At 35.4% G+C, this 16,349-nt stretch overlaps 1 protein-coding gene across 1 annotated transcript in view; it reads left to right on the forward strand.

Annotated features, from left to right (window-relative positions):
- SPRED1 (sprouty related EVH1 domain containing 1) overlaps positions 1-9,331 on the forward strand; it is a 118,639-nt gene extending 109,308 nt beyond the window's left edge. The window contains exons 6-7 of the mRNA XM_067742453.1: positions 2,588-2,689; positions 4,846-9,331. Coding sequence (XP_067598554.1) covers positions 2,588-2,689; positions 4,846-5,496 — 753 coding nt within the window. The 3' untranslated portion in view covers positions 5,497-9,331. The remainder of the gene's footprint in view (positions 1-2,587; positions 2,690-4,845) is intronic.
- The last annotated feature ends 7,018 nt before the right edge of the window (positions 9,332-16,349 follow it).

Genomic DNA, 16,349 nt, shown 5'->3' on the forward strand with positions numbered 1-16,349 from the left:
TGCATTCTCATGTAGATCCAAGTTTCTGACATATTATTTTCCTTCTCTCTAAAGAACCTCTGTTAACATTTCTTATAAGGCAGGTCTACCAGCAACAAATTGCCTCCATTTTTTTTTGCTTAAGAAAGTCTTTATGTTTCTTTCACATTTTTTTAATGTTTATTTTTAGATTTAATTTTTCTTTTACATGATAGCTTGTCTCTCTTAATCCCCTACCCCTATGTTGCCCCCCCTTCCCTCTACCCACTGATAACCACTAATTTGTTCTCTGTATCTGCGAGTCTGTTTCTTTTTTGTTATAATCAATAGTTTGTTGTATTTTTTAGATTTCACATGCAAGTGGTATCATAGAGTATTTTTCTTTCTCTAACTTCACTTAGTGAAATACCCTCCAAGTCCATCTGTGTTGTTGGAAATGTGAAAATTTCTTTTTTATGGACGAGTGATATTCCATTGTGTATGTGTGTGTGCATGTGTGTGTGTGTGTGTGTGTGTGTGTTTATACACACCACGTCTTATCCATTCATCTGTTGATGGACACTTAGGTTGCTTCCATATCTTGGCAATTGTAAATAATGCTGCTATAAACATTGGGGTGCGTGTATCTTTTCAAATTAGTGTTCATGTTTCTTTCAGATATATACCCAGAAGTGGAATTGCTGGGTCATATGGTAGTTCTATTTTTAGTATTTTGAGAAACCTCCATACTCTTTTCCACAGTGGTTGCACCAATACATTCCCACCAGTCTCCTTCACTTCTGAAGGATAATTTTGCAGGGTACATAATTCTAGGTTGGCAGACTTTTTCTCTTACCACTTTAACTATTTCACTTCACTCTTCTTGCTTGCATGGTTTCTGCAAAGAAGTCAGATGTAATTACTCTTTATAAGTAAAATATTTTTTCCTCTGGCATCTTTCAGGATTTTTTCTTTATCTTTGATTTTTTATAGTTTGAAAATGATATGCTTAGGTGCTTTTTTTTTTTTTTTTCCCTCCTTTTTCCTTCCCTCCATTTTCCTGCTTGCTGTTCTCTGAGCTTCTTGGATATGTGATTGGACATCTGACATTAATTTGGGTAAATTCTCAGTCATTATTATTTCATATATTTCTTTTGTTCCTTTCGCTCTTTCTTCATCTGTTCTTTCTGTCTTGTGTATGTTACACCTTTTGTAGTTGTCCCACAGTTCTTGAATAGTCTTTTTTTTTTCAGTCTTTGTTATCTTTCCTTTCAATTTTGGAGATTTCTGTTGCTTAATCCTCAAGCTCAGAGGTTTTTTTCCTCAGCCATGTCCAGTCTACTAAGTTCATCACAGGTATTCTTAGTACTTTTGATCTCTAGATTTTTCTGCAGGGGGCGGTATTCTTTATTAGGATTTCTATTTCTCTGCTTGCATTGCTCTTTTGTTCTTGTATGCTATCTACTTTAAACATTGGAGTCTTAGCATATTAATCATAGTTGTTTTAAATTCCTAGTCTGCTGATTCCGATATCCCTGCCATATCTGGTTCTGATGCTTGTTCTGTCATTTCAAAATGTATTTTTGTCTTTTGGTATGTTTTTTTCTCGTTTTTCTTGATTGCTAGACATGATGTGCTGGGTAAAAGGAACTGCTGTAAATAAGCCTTTAGTGATGTAGTGGTAAAGTGTATAGGAAGAGGAAGTATTCTATGGTTGTGATTAGGTCTCAGTCTTTTAGTCTGAGCCTTTCCCTCAGGATTGTGAATATCACAATTATTTATCCGTTTTTTCTCTCCCTTTAGGTGTGTCAGATGGTTAGAGTTGACTAGTGTTGGGTATATCCCCTCCTCCAGATCAAATAGACTCTGATAATACCACAGTAGGTCAGACCCTCCTTAACTAGTTTCTCCTGAGGACAGGCCTTGTTAAGAACAGAGTGTTCTGGCACATTTCGTAATGGTTCCTTCTCCACTCCCCTGCTGGAAGCATGTATGGCTTTTTCTGATACTTATTGTGGGAACCTGGTTGATCTCCTAGAGGTAAACTCACAAGAGTTTGGGGGCATCACAATGACTGTCCCTACCCCCAACCAGGAGTTTTTTTAACTGTCAGAGTTGTCCATCCTGAGCCTCCAGCAATTTGTCAATTACAGTTGAGTTTTTTTCCCCCCCCCCAACCCTGGCACTGGTTTCCATGGTGATTTTCACTCATGAGTCTCTGCTCTGGTAAGCAGTGACTCCCTTTTTTTTGCTCTCTGCAGTCTTAGGGGTGGGGTTTGCCCTGTGTCCTCCTCTCTCATAGATCTAAGAGGAGTTGTGGATATTTTTTGTTGTTGTTCAGCTTTTTTTACTTGTTGTTACAACAGAATGGCAGCTTCCAAGCTCCTTATATGCCAAAACAGAAACCAGAAGTCTGTATTACTTTTTAAATTAAATTTTAAATGTATAAGGAAAGACCTAAGTTTAAATAATAAATAGGGTGACTCAAGTAATGCTTTTTGTTAAAACCATTTTGAAAACCCTTACTGCTAATAGATTATGAAGTTTTGGAATACACATTATATATAGTTTTATTAAAAATAAGGAATGCATTCTTTTGTCACTTAAGTAGAAATTGTTTGTATTTTAGATAATGTTCAGTCATCCAGGCCTAGACATTCAGGGCAGAAGTATAGAATACGTACAGCGGCAAATACCCAAGGAATGTGGAAGCCTAAAGTCCCAAAATAAGGTAAGTAATCTTAGTTTTATCTTCTGATTTGGAATGTAACTAATTAACATGTAAGTGAAATTTTCCAGTCTTTCTAATTCTCCATATAGTTGAGTTGTACTAGAATTGTTTTTTAGTGTATAAATTTTCCATTTGTTTATATATACTTCTAAACCCCATTACTTAAATTCCCTCCAAATTTCTGGTTTGAGTCTGGGGGATTGTCAGTATACTTATCACCAGTAGGAATCGTATGTTGTAATATAATGGTCTGCATCCATCACTCCACCTTTAGTCCAGACGTGGAGTTTTTTTAGCCACAATTCCAAATATATGGGGAATAGAAGTCTGCCCCAACGTGGATTCATGTGCTTACTTATAAAGTAGTCACTGTGTCCAGGGACTGGCACTAGAAGATACAAATGTGACTACTAGAAGCCCACTTATATGGGTGAAGGGAAGCGTCATTTTGATTTATGCCTGAAAAATTTACTTTTCTCCCTGGCCTCAAGGAAACAGGCTACCCAGAAGGATGAGAGAGTGTGATGTGTTTTAAGTCATTTTCAGAGACTTGTATAGCCAACCTATGAACATGTATGTCTTTGTATTAGTTTGCCAGGGCTGTCATAACAAAATACCACAGACAGAGTGGCTTAAACAACAAACATTTATTTGCTCACAGTTCTGGAAACTGGAAGTCCCAGTTCAAGGTGTTGATGCATTTGGTTTCTTCTGTGGCCTTTCTCCTTGGCTTGCCAATGGTCACCTTCTGGCTGTGTTTTTTTCCCTCTGTGCACCCACATCTCTGGTCTGTCTTTCTCTCTTTCTGTCCAAATTTCTTCTTCTTATAAGGATACCAATCAAATTGGATTAAGGCCTACCCTAAGGGCCTTATATTTTAATCACCTTTTTAAAAGGCCCTATTTCCAAATGCAGTCATATTCTGACATACTGGGATTGGGGCATCAACATATGGATTTGGGGGGACACAATTCAGCCTATAACGTTCCACCCTCTGGTCCCTCTTCTCACATGCAAAATACATTCACCCCATCACAACACCCCAAAAAACTTAACCCTTTCGAACATCACCTCTAGGTCCCAAATCTCATCTAAATACCATCTAACTCAAGTGTAAGTGAACTCAAAGTTTGATTCATCCTGAGGCAGAATTCCTCTGGGCTCATGAGGGAGGTGGCCCCATCCCCTTGGCCATCAGTGATAGCATCTTCCTGAGAATTTTCTTGCTCTTCAACTTCTGGTTCATTTTTGTTTTAAAAATTACTATTTCAATTAATCACTTCCTTCTCATATTGTAGTATAAGCAGCAAGGAGGAACTAGGCTGCACCCTCAGCACTTTGCTTGTAAATTTATGCTAAATATCCAAGTCCATCACTCACAAATTCTACCTTCCACAAGAGACTAGAATACAATTCACCCGTATTCTTTGCCACTTTATAACAAGGATCAACTTTCCTCTGGTGTCAACAGTATGTTCCTCATTTCCAACCAAGCCCTCACCAGAAGCACCTTTAATGTTCTTATTTCTACCAAGTCTCTTCAAAGCTACCTAGCCTTTTTATAACATGCACCTCAAAACTCTTTCAGCCCCTACCCATTACCCAGTTCCAAAGGCACTGCCACATTTTTAGATGTTTGTTAGCACAACATCCTACACCTTGGTACTAAAATCTGTATGAGTCAGGGTTCTCCAGAGAAACAGAACCAACAAGATATATATATATATATATATATATATATATATATATATATATATATAAAGAGAAAGAGACTTATTTTAAGGAATTGGCTCATGGGATGGTAGAGGTACATATTCAAAATCTGCAGGGTAGGCTGTCAGGCTTGAGACCTAGGGAAGAGCTGTAGTCTGTATCCAAAGGCAGACTGCTGGTAGAATTCTTTCTTGTTCCAGCAAGGTCAGTCTTTGTACTAATAAAGCCTTCAGCTGATTGGATGAAAGCCACCTACGTCATGGAGGATAATCTACTACACTTATGGTCTACCCATTGAAATGTTTATCTCGTCCAAGAAACATCTTCACTTAAACATGTAAAATAATGTTAGCCAAATATCTGGGCACTGTGGCCCAGCCAAGTTGGCACATAAAATTAACCTTCACAGTCATTATTGCAATTTTCATCTCTTTCCTTTTTAGGTCCCTTTGAAATCAATCCGACATGTGAGCTTTCAAGATGAGGATGAGATTGTCAGAATAAACCCTCGCGATATCTTAATACGTCGCTATGCAGACTACAGACATCCTGACATGTGGAAAAGTGACTTGGAGAGAGATGATACTGACTCCAGTATTCAGTTTTCTAAACCAGACAGTAAAAAATCAGACTATCTGTACTCTTGTGGGGATGAGACTAAGTTAAGTTCACTCAAAGACTCTGTGGTATTTAAGACACAGCCTTCCTCATTAAAATTTAAGAAGTCAAAACGAAGAAAAGAAGATGGTGAACGTTCTCGCTGCGTATACTGCCAAGAAAGGTTTAATCATGAAGAAAATGGCAGGGGAAAGTGTCAGGATGCTCCAGACCCTATTAAAAGATGCATATATCAAGTTAGTTGCATGCTCTGTGCAGAGAGCATGTTGTATCATTGTATGTCAGACTCAGAGGGAGATTTTTCTGATCCCTGTTCATGTGACACTAGCGATGACAAGTTCTGCTTACGATGGTTAGCCCTAGTAGCTTTGTCTTTCATTGTACCATGTATGTGCTGCTACGTCCCTTTGAGAATGTGCCATCGTTGTGGTGAGGCGTGTGGGTGCTGTGGTGGGAAACATAAAGCTGCTGGATGAAAGCATCCAGTGCCAAAATGAGCTTAAAATCTTTGTGTCCAGGAATTAGCTAACTTGGATTTGTGGAAGCTTTTGGCAAGCATTATGAAATCTTGCCTGGTATCATTGGGGCCACACGTGGAGGAAGCAGAACTCATCAGTTCTTGGCATTTCACAAATGCTAGCCATGCCTAACTTTTTCCCTGGAGTGCATGGCATGTTTTGTTGCAGGTTCTAAAGAATATTTGCAAAAGGAAACCATTTCTGGTTATTGGCTATATAAAGTGAGCATAAATATGATCCAACTAAAAGGGGTTAATTTTTTGGCATTTTTGTATATTTATGCATTAGGTGATGGGACTTTTAAAGGTTTGAATTCATTAAGATATAAACTTAAAGTGCACTAGGGGACAGTTGATTTCAATCTAAAAAAAGTTAACACTTGGGAACTGTAAGAAGTAAAACAAGTGCAACTAAATCATTTATTAGTTGTTTTTTGAAAGCAGTTTTATGTATAAATAACAAATGTTTATATTTAACTAAATATAAGGTACGAGTTATTACATATTAAACTTTTCCTCCCCTTCCTAGTTCTGAAGTAGATGTACATATATCTACTGTCACATTCCATTATATTTTGAATATTTTACTTATCTAGTTAATAACATTTTGGTTCCATGTGAATGATTTGATATTTTCATTGTCATTTCCCTCTGGCTACAGTTTATATTGAGTTATATCTGTACATTCTGGTAATCTAAAATCCTTAAAAAATATTCTAATAGCCTTGAGTGACCAACTTTTTTTTAAAGCACAGATGTAATTGTCTAATGTTATGATGGGAACATAACACTTATTTTTATATAAAAAGAGACTGAGTAAACATTATAGAAAAAAGTAAGGTTTTGGGTTGTTGTTTTGTTTTTTGTGGTTTGCAACCAGCAAGTTGTTTTCTTTCAGAGTTTCCTCCTTCAAAAAATTATATTGCATTTACAAATGTTTTACAAGGTGAAAAGTGTAACTGGATAGTTAGAGTAAGTAAAACAGTTTCCTCCTGAGATTTCCACTTATCATTCTGCTAAACCAGAATATGTTCAGCTGTGTTACTAACTTTTTAGCTTAATTCTCAGTGCTTATTATCACATAACAATGATACCTTTTCTCAGTTGCATTTTATTTTATTTAAACTGGCCAAAAGCAAAATTATTTTATGTAAAGGATGTGCTAAACTATCCCAAGAAAGTATTTAATCCAGTATTGTGAATGAAATATCTTGTACGTATAAATTTATTTCTTTTGCAGAGCATTGTCTTACTGGATGTTTTATTTACAAAGTAGTTGGATAAATGTTCTAGCAAATTGTTTGAAGTACTTTGGGGTCAAATTTGTCTTTTTTTTTTTTTTTTAAAGTGTTACATTAAAACTCTAACCAAGTAAGGGGTTCCTTAAGAACATTCCCTTAAAGGGAAAAGTTGAGAAGTGTGCCTTTTTTTAATGGCTTGAAGTTTCAGAAGTGATAAAAATTAAAATCACACTACTGTTAGAAGCTCATTTTCTATGCAGGTTTTTAAATGTCATTTATGTAATCATTCTTTTTACATATCACACTTAAGCTTGTGTTAGCTTTCTTCTTTTGCCCCAGATCAAACTGAACAATGTATATAACACTATCTGTCTGTAAAATACTTTTTTTAAGAAAGCATTTATATTTATATGACAGCTTGAACTGACAACATTGTGTATATAGATCATCTTAAAGTATTATTTCACATTGAAAAGAAGAAAAATATATTGATAACTATAGATGTTATGAAGAAGAGGTTATTTCTAGTTTTGTACTAAAAATTAATTGGATGAACTAAGTCCAAAACATGATACCGTAGCAGCAGTTTTAAGTCTTATTTTTACTGTTTATATATTTGGAAGCTGCTACACCAGATGATCTTCATCCCTGAAGTTTTCAGCTAAACTTGGTTTCCTAGGATAGACTGTTAACTTTCAAAATTACTTTTTATTGGTAAAATGGAAATACTGGTTTTCCTTGTGAATAATTTTCGTATTTGTAAGTGCTGAGTTTATAATTCAGGTTTGATCAGGTGTGAACAACTGAAGAAAATAACTTGCTGGCTATATAGGAAAATGCTGTGGAAATGAACTGTGTATATACTTCTGGGAAGAACAAATTTAATCATTTCTTCTGTTGAGCACTAATCAGTATAGTGCAACTCCTGGTCCTGTACTGTATTTTATATGCAACATATATGCTTTAATATTTTAATGTTTGTGCATTAATATTTTCAATTTGTTTAACCACTTTGCTGCTAAGATTTTTCCGTCCCATCCCCATTTTTCCTTTACAGTTTTAAACAAGTTTCTTCATTAAAAACTATGGTCATGAAATGGTTTTTATTTTACCTTGGATCTTTATAGTTTAACACACCCAGGTTCCAAATCAGTCTAGAAGACTAACTGATAATATAATGTTACCTGAATCCCTATGTGGAAATTTTCTCTTGAGTAAATTAGAATTCTTATGTGAATTCTTAGGTTAAATTTCTCATTCTTAAACGTGTATAGGTATATTCAGGAACATTTTCTTGTTCTGCATTACAGATTTGGCACTGCCAATTGGCTTGTCCTCTAAAACCTTTCTCTTTGGTTTTAATCTGGTAGTAGAAGCAAATGGCTAAACAAAACTGCTTAAGTAATAGTAAATATTGAAAATGAAATCATCTAGATGGCATGACAAGAAAGACTTTTCGTCTGATGGCTTGTTCAGAATTGATAATCCTTAAATGATTTGTCTCCTGAGTTGACAGGGGAGTCATTTGATTTCGGAAGAAATATGAGGTATGTAACTTCAGCACCACCTACTGGATGATTTATAGACCATACGTGAGGTGGCAATTGGGATCTGACAGGGTTCATTCATCATTACTACCAGTAAAGGGCTATTTAAGTGGTGGCCACCTCCAAATGGAGAAAGCAGGAATAAGAAATATCTCAAAGGAACTGTAAAACCAATCTTTTCCCTAATGTGTCTTGTTGAAAGATTTTAAGCACTTTTTTCTTACCTATCCTGTTTTAAAATATTTATCGATATTTGGAACTGGCAATCAAACTTAATGTGCCGAAGCATTTATAGAACCAATTCTTTCAACTTGCAAAAGCCATTACCAAAATGGTATTCTTACTTTTCCTCCCATTACCAGTCAGGGAGAATTTTTTAGAAAAAAATAAACATCACTGTATTTCATCATGACAACTTCAGAGAGTGTGTGTGTCTCTGGGATAATGTTGGGCAGGGGTTAAAATTTAAAGGGGGAAACTTAAAACTACCTATTTTCATTGGTTATTCAGCAGTGCCTAAAATGAACTTTTGAAGTAATACAAATGCACTTTCAATTCATGTGTATAGTGCCATCTGATCTCTTGGGTAAGTCTTGTCTTTTCTTTTTCTCTCCCCAGCCCCCCCTTAAAGGAACACTACAGAGATGTTTCTTAATACCTATGTGTCTCAGAAATACAGGAAATACGTACTTTCCTCCAGATTTAAAGAATCTTAAGGATGTTTATTTTGTTGAAATTTACTTTAGGTTTTGTGATACACTTTGGAATATATGTTTAAGATTGGGTTTTTTATTTTAGCCTAAAGATATATTAAACAAGTGTAACATTTTTCTACATGAAACTTTGAAAACTTTAGTTACCTGGAAAACATAGATTCTTAACTAAATATTCTTATTCTTAATTTGATTTCCAAGATCACATTTCTAAGTATAAGGGGAAGCACTAGAAACTTGCATCATTGTTACACTTAAAAAAAAAAAAATTGGTCTGTACTCCACAATAATAGCACCATAAGGTGTTTTGAAGTAAGTCAAAACAAAGAAATCACAACCTGAGATAATTTATATAAACCAAAAAATAAGGTGGGGGAGGCTTTAAGTTATTAAGGTACTGTTTGCCTAGCAGCCAGGTGGTTATAAAACTTTGATATGCTTTGAAACACTGATGTTAGCCATTGTTCCTGAAAGCTCCTTAAATTGCATAAGTTGCTAGTTTTGAAATTTTTCAAGAATAATCTAGTTGAAAAGCCTTTGTATTAAAGATACACATAGAGATTTTTGTGAACATTGCCAGTATGTAGTATCATTTGCTTTCTATTTTTGACCTCAAAAGTGCCTCACTTGTATATTATTTCCATTAAAAGCTTGACTGCATTCTTTCCAATAAGCAATGAAAAATTGTTTAACTCATGTCATAATGTATCTCCTTAGATATAGTTGACTAGCTTGATAGTTTTGGATATATAATGTAAATACGCATATATAAGTTTGTAACTGTTTTTGTTACATCATACCCATGTAATTGGACATATCAGATGATATCATAAGAATTTGTTTTAATTACCTGATTAAACCTACCATGAAATATAAAAGGACTTTTTCTTACTCTTCTAGAGATAACAAACTATCACATAAGAGATAATAATTACTAAAGCAGAAAGCAGTAGTAGAAATGGAAGCTTTTGATCATAATTTTTTAAGGTGTATTTTTAACCAAAAGGTCATGTATAGTTCATTTTAATGACTTATTTATTCACCCTTGATTGTATCCAGATTTTTTTTTATAGTTTGTTACCTGATACATTATTTGGTTTGGGAACATGTTACAACGAAGTCTGAATTAACTGCCTTAAATGATGTGTGGGAAATTTTTAATCCACTACTCTTACTCTTTTTTTTTTTTTTTTTTTTTTGGTATCAGAGTTTCACTTAACTTGTAATATAAGCAAAATTAATCTAAATGAAAAATTATTAGGACAGTACTCAAAAATCATAATGTATTTCAACACCAGAATAACTTTTGAATTACTTATATTACAGTTGTATTTATTTGAAAAATCAAGAATTAACTGTTTATACCTTTACCATGAATTATGAAATGTTAGTCTTATGTGTTTATTTACAGGTTTTCAGAAATTTACTTTATGTTCTTCACATCAAGTTAATACCCACAAGTAAGTAGAATAGTTTTTACACGAGAGAAATTGAAACTAGGGTTTCTGCTTGGCTGTCAATATAGTGTCATGCACACAGTAGTCCTTAAAAAACATCAGCATTAATAATATGGAAGTTGGAGTCAACTTTAAAACCAACTACTCTAAGATTTGCAGTTTTAGAGGTATCCTTAAAATAATGGCTAAAAAAATGTATAATAAAAGTCTAACAAAATCATAGTTGAAATGGTGTTTTCTTTTGTCTAGCAGTCTTTATTTTATGTTTTTAAATGATCACTTACAGTCCTCAAATAACCATATAATGTAAGTATTATCCTCATTTTACTTAAAGAAGAGGTTTAGGTTTCAAGAGGTTAAAAACTATCCCCAAGATCACATTAGAGGTATCGGGATTGAACCAAATTGTCTTACTCCAAAGCCCATGCTTTTAGTCACAATGCAGTTTTGTGTTTTGTTATAAGAGTCACAGATGTACTTCATAGAATAATCATATTGTTCTGTTAAAATGAAATTTTATTTAAGTTGAACAGTATGATTATTCTGTGAAGTACAAAGCCTTTAAAAACAAAGCCTGTCTTTAAACCAGAGTTGCATTTAGTATCAGGGCTGCTACTTACACACGTGTCAGATTGATGAGTTTACTGTCCCCACTTCCCTCAAACTTAATTTTAACTTAGAAATAATACAATAACCAAGAGTCTGTGTACAGTTTGGAAAGAAGTAGGACAGGAAGAATTCCAGAATTTCTAATACTGAAGTAAGATTCTTTCTGGATGATAAAACTGAGACCTGTTTAGCTTTCATTTCCATTACTTACTAATTTTGCATTGTCAAATTGTAAGATACTTTCTTTTAAAAATGTGATACAGGAGATCTTATGGATATTACTTGTCAAACATAAACCCCTTTTGTGCTCTCAATTTTTTTTTCTCCCCTGTTGTAGGAATAATGTCTCCAACTTCTCCAAATCTATGAAGAGAAGAATTCATGGAGAAGAAATTTCAATAGTGTATTATAATTCATTTTTATATTCTTACCAAGAATGACCAGCAAGCTTAAATGTGTGTCTTTCATCAGTAGAGGAATCCACAGTGTTTCACTCTTTCTTAAAATTTAAGAGAAAATAAGGTTGTATGAATGTATAAGCTCCCAGCTAGTTAATAGTTCTTGTTAAATTATCAAAGTAAAATATACGGATAGCATGAAACCCCAAAGTTCTAAGAAAGAAATAGGAATCCAAACCAAATTATTTAAGATTACTGAAAAAATTGAGTTCACTGACATTTTAGGACTGGAAGGCCCCTTAGAGATCAGTATAACACCCTTATTTTACAAATGTAGAAACAGGTCCAAAGAGGTTAAGATATTAGTGTTAAGGTCATTAACTTATATAGAAACACAGCCTGTACTTTAAACCCATACATCCAACTTCCTACAGTGCATCTCTTGCATGCATCTCAAATTCAGTAAGTCCAAAACTTATTTCCCCCATTCCTTAAACCTTTTTTCTCTTCTCTGCCTTGTTAGATGGTGATACCACTGTACATCCAGTAGTCTGAGCCAGCAACCTGGTTATTATCTTAGTTTCTCATTTTCCCTTAAGTCATCTCACACTACTGATGTTGAGGCTTAGGCATTGAATCACTTGAACATCTTTATTTTTAACAAAAGATGGTAAATATGACTGGAAGGTGAAAGTACTTTAGACTGCAACAAAATGGTGTTAAACTGAGATCTTCAGGTTGAGATATCCCCAGATTTAGACAAAAGAAGTGGTTTGTGTGGGATTGAGGAATCGAATGGTGGTGACTTGAAAGAATACTTCAGCACCTAGAACCAATGAGGGAGTTAAGAGCAACTTGAACTATCGAGTGCAAACATAGAGAAATGATAAATTTTAAACTATATTCCCCTTTCCTTACACCCATTCCCTTTTTTTCAGTAATATAAGCTTGTTGTCTATTGTTTCTTGTGATGGTGGTTTTCTGAGAGTTTGGGCGAAAGAGAAGTTTGTTAGTGGACACCTTTGGAATCCATAATCAGGTGAGCCCATAGTCAAAAGGTTTTCTTTTTACACCCCATTTTTCCCTAAAGCAATGTCAGAAATAGCCATTGTGGTACAGATTTCTTCCTCTTTTGAATGTTACATCTCCAGGCAATGCCAACTATTTAAAGGATGTTTGGGAGGTGCCATTTCACGTAGAGTAGTAAGGGAAGGCCATGTAAATTTTAAGTAGGAAAAGAACTCTCCAGGTTGAAGGAAGAGCAAATGCAAAGGGTCTGAAGAGGAAGGAGTTTGGCTTGTTGAACAGCAAAGAGGCTAGTGTGACTAGAGGTGGCAGAGTGAGGAAGCTCATGAAAGGAGGGAAAGTCACAGAGTACCAGGCACCAGATCTCAGGGCCTTGTAAGGCAGGGGGAGGAGTTCAGATTTTATTCTGAGGGTGATAAAAATCCACTGGAAGGTTTTGAACAGAGACATTTCATGATCTGGCTGCTCTGTGGCCTATTTTTTTTAATGATTAATAGATTTATTTATTGCTTTATGTCTACTATTCCTTTCTCTTGTCAAATGAGAGTTTTTATTTTAATTAGCCCATTCTTGCTTCAGCATTGTATATTGGATGTGTTGGAGGGAGGAGCAGATCAATTGACTACTAGATATAGGGAGAAGAAACATGTCTCAAAGAAGAGAAATACATAGGTCATTTGGAGATCCAGGACATTAAGCTGGATACAACACTAAGAAGGTACTTTATGTTGTCTCACTTGGGAATGGATTGATTGTGTTCTTAGTGTGGATAGAAAGGATCAAAGGAATAACTGATGAACTGATTAAAGCAGAGATTGTTAGTGCTGATCCAGTATCCATTTGCTTCTCTACATCTCCAAGCTTCCCCTGGGGATGGGTTGAGGCCATAAGACTAATTCTAGCCAGATGATTTGAGGGGTAGTGAAGTGTTGGGGCAAGGCAATTAAGACCAGTGGGCCTCGTTTGTCTCTTGCCCTGCTAAGGATTTCTTGGAAGTCATGTATACCTGGTGTAACATGATGGAGGAGGACCACCTGAACTTCTCTGGACTTTCCCCAAGTAAGGAATAAACCTTTAAGTCCATGGTGCTTTGGGGTTGTTTGTTTTGTTTTATTTTGTTTCAGTGACATAATTTAGTATTTAACTAAATGATAAGCATAATTTAGCTAAGTGATAAGCATTTTCCTGAATCATTTTAGAGTGTTGATTCAACTTTAGCCAGTGAAAGCAATTACAAAGTGAATCACTTTCTGTGTACAGTTTGTATCAGTAGACCATTAATCTGTCCCCATCCTCACTAAATAAATCCTAAACTTTAAAAGAGTATCTGTCTGAAGAAGCAGAACTTTGTTAGCTGTCTTAGGTTGTTTATGTGACTTTGTCTAACACTGAGTACAGGAAAGAGTCACACCAAGATATGAAGCTAAAGATTCTAAGTTTACTGCCGTATCCCCAGTGGCAGTCCCTGGGGATGAATGAAAGGTAATCAGACATTATATTATGAAGACTCATATGTCTTACCAGAAAGTTTAAACTTTATCCTGATGATTATAAAAATCCGTTAACGGGAGGAGGATGCCATGATCAGATTTACTTTTTTGAGTAATTATTAAATTATTCAACAAATATTTATTAAGGCAATTCCAGGATGAGCAAGACAGACAAGTTACCAGCTTTCATGGAGCCTATATTCTAGGTCGGAGAGAGTGTATTCAATGAACAAACAACTAAATCAGAGAGTTGAAAGTTATATACCTGGGTGGCCAATGACAGCCTAAGAAAGTGGCTTTTGAGATGAAATCCAAGTGTCAATAGGGAGCCAGCCATGTGAAAATTAGAGGAAAGCGCATCCCAGGAAGAAGGAACAGTCCTGTGGTAGAGACTTTGGTATTCATGTCTGACTTGTTTCTTCTTGGCACACAGGAGTACACACTTCCCCACTATCTTGCAGGTGGGTGGGCTTATGGACAAATTCTGGAAAACAGACTGTGAGACGAAGTAATATAAATAATTTCCAGGCTGATAGAAGACCCTCTAGTACCCTCTTCCTCTACCATAACAATCATGGGTAAGGCCACATATTGAGATGGTAGAACCTCAAGACTGAGGCAGCCTGAATTATTGAGTCTTCTCATGGACAACAGTTGTCTTAGAGAATGACCTAGCCCCTCGGGTTACTTTGTGTGATTTGGGGATTGTGTCTTACAGTTGCATAACCTATCCCCATCCTGTCTAATGCAGGCCCTGAGCTGGGAACAAGCTTTATGGGTTACAGGATGAGCTAGAAGAGCAGAACAGGAACAGAGTGAGCATGGGGAGAATGTCAGAAGCCAGATCACATAGGCTTTTTAAACCAAGGTAAGGAGTTTTTATTCTATTTTAAGTATGAGAGGAAATAATTGAAGGGTTTTAAGTGGGGGATGACATTTTATAATTTACAATTCTAAAAGATTACTCTGAGAACTGTACAGAGAACTGATTGGGGAGGAGGGAGGCAAAACAGAAAGGAGGAAGGCCAACTGAGAGACTGTTAGTCTTTGTGAGTTACTCTTGTTTGGATCAGGGTGGAGATAGCAAGGATGAAAAGAAGTGGACAAAATTTACATATGTTTTGGAGGAGACATCAAAAGGATTTCCTAATAGATTAAATGGGGTGGGTGGGAGAAGGGAATCAGTAGAAGAGAATAATTTGGGGGCTTAAATCTGGAGAAATGTTGATATAGACAAGCCTGGGAAAGGAGCAAGTCTTGGGGGGTGGGGGTGGGGAGGCTGTATCACATTTGCAGTGACTATTTGCAGTGGAGAAGTTGACTAGGGACTTAAATATATGAATATAGATTTGAGGAGCAATCAAATTTAGAGATATAAAATTAGTATATAAATTATTTTGCCCTGACCTTTTATGGGGCTCATAGGATTAATTACATAATAAATAAGCTTCATCTAATGAATACATATTGTACCCCCAAATTGCAGAACATACTTTGTTTTCAAACACATTTAGAAAATTTATAAAAATTGACTATATATTGGGCCAGAAAACAAATTCGGTCAAAAACAGATCTCTGATCTCAATGAAGTTAGGAAACAGAAAGATAAGTAGAAATATATATATATAAGGAACATTAAAATCACACTTCTAAATAGCTTGTGGTTACTTAAAATAAAAATTTAAGATTCTTTAGAGCAGAACAAAAATAAAAATAAATATCAAAGCATGAAAGATGCAGCTAAAGCAATACTTGGAGAGAAATTTATAGCTTTAAATTCTAATATTAGAAAAGAAGAAAGTGTTAAAACTAATGAGCTACTAAAAAGCCAATATGAAAAGTTAGAAAAATAGTGTAATAAAGATGAAGAAAGTTTATAAAGGAAGAGAACAAGAAGAGTTGACCTGAGATAAATAGACTGCCAGATATTTCTCCAGCAAAAATGAGTTTATTTGGGATCGGCCGAGAATTGTAATTCAGGGTCTGGAACCATGGTTGGCCACGTGCATGTCCTGCATGGCAAGGGAAGGAGAACAATGTTACAGAGAGGAAAAGGAAGTTGAAAGTGGTAGAGTCCATGCCTTTTCATTGGCTGAGTCCTTGCCTGGAAAGAAGAGGGTTCATTCTTCTTGTTGGGCTCTGCTCTCACCACAGGACATGAGAGTGCCCCCTTCTGGTCTCCTGACTCTCTTTAACTGAGGTTTCTGTTTATTAAAATTTTTACAGAAGATAAGGTTGGAATTTAATAAACTAGAAAACATGCAATATAGAGGATCAATAGAGCCAAAAGTTGGTTTTGAAAAAGCTAATAAAGTCGATAAACTTTTGGCA

Source organism: Pseudorca crassidens, chromosome 1 (assembly GCF_039906515.1).
Source record: "Pseudorca crassidens isolate mPseCra1 chromosome 1, mPseCra1.hap1, whole genome shotgun sequence".
Lineage (NCBI taxonomy): Eukaryota > Metazoa > Chordata > Mammalia > Artiodactyla > Delphinidae > Pseudorca > Pseudorca crassidens.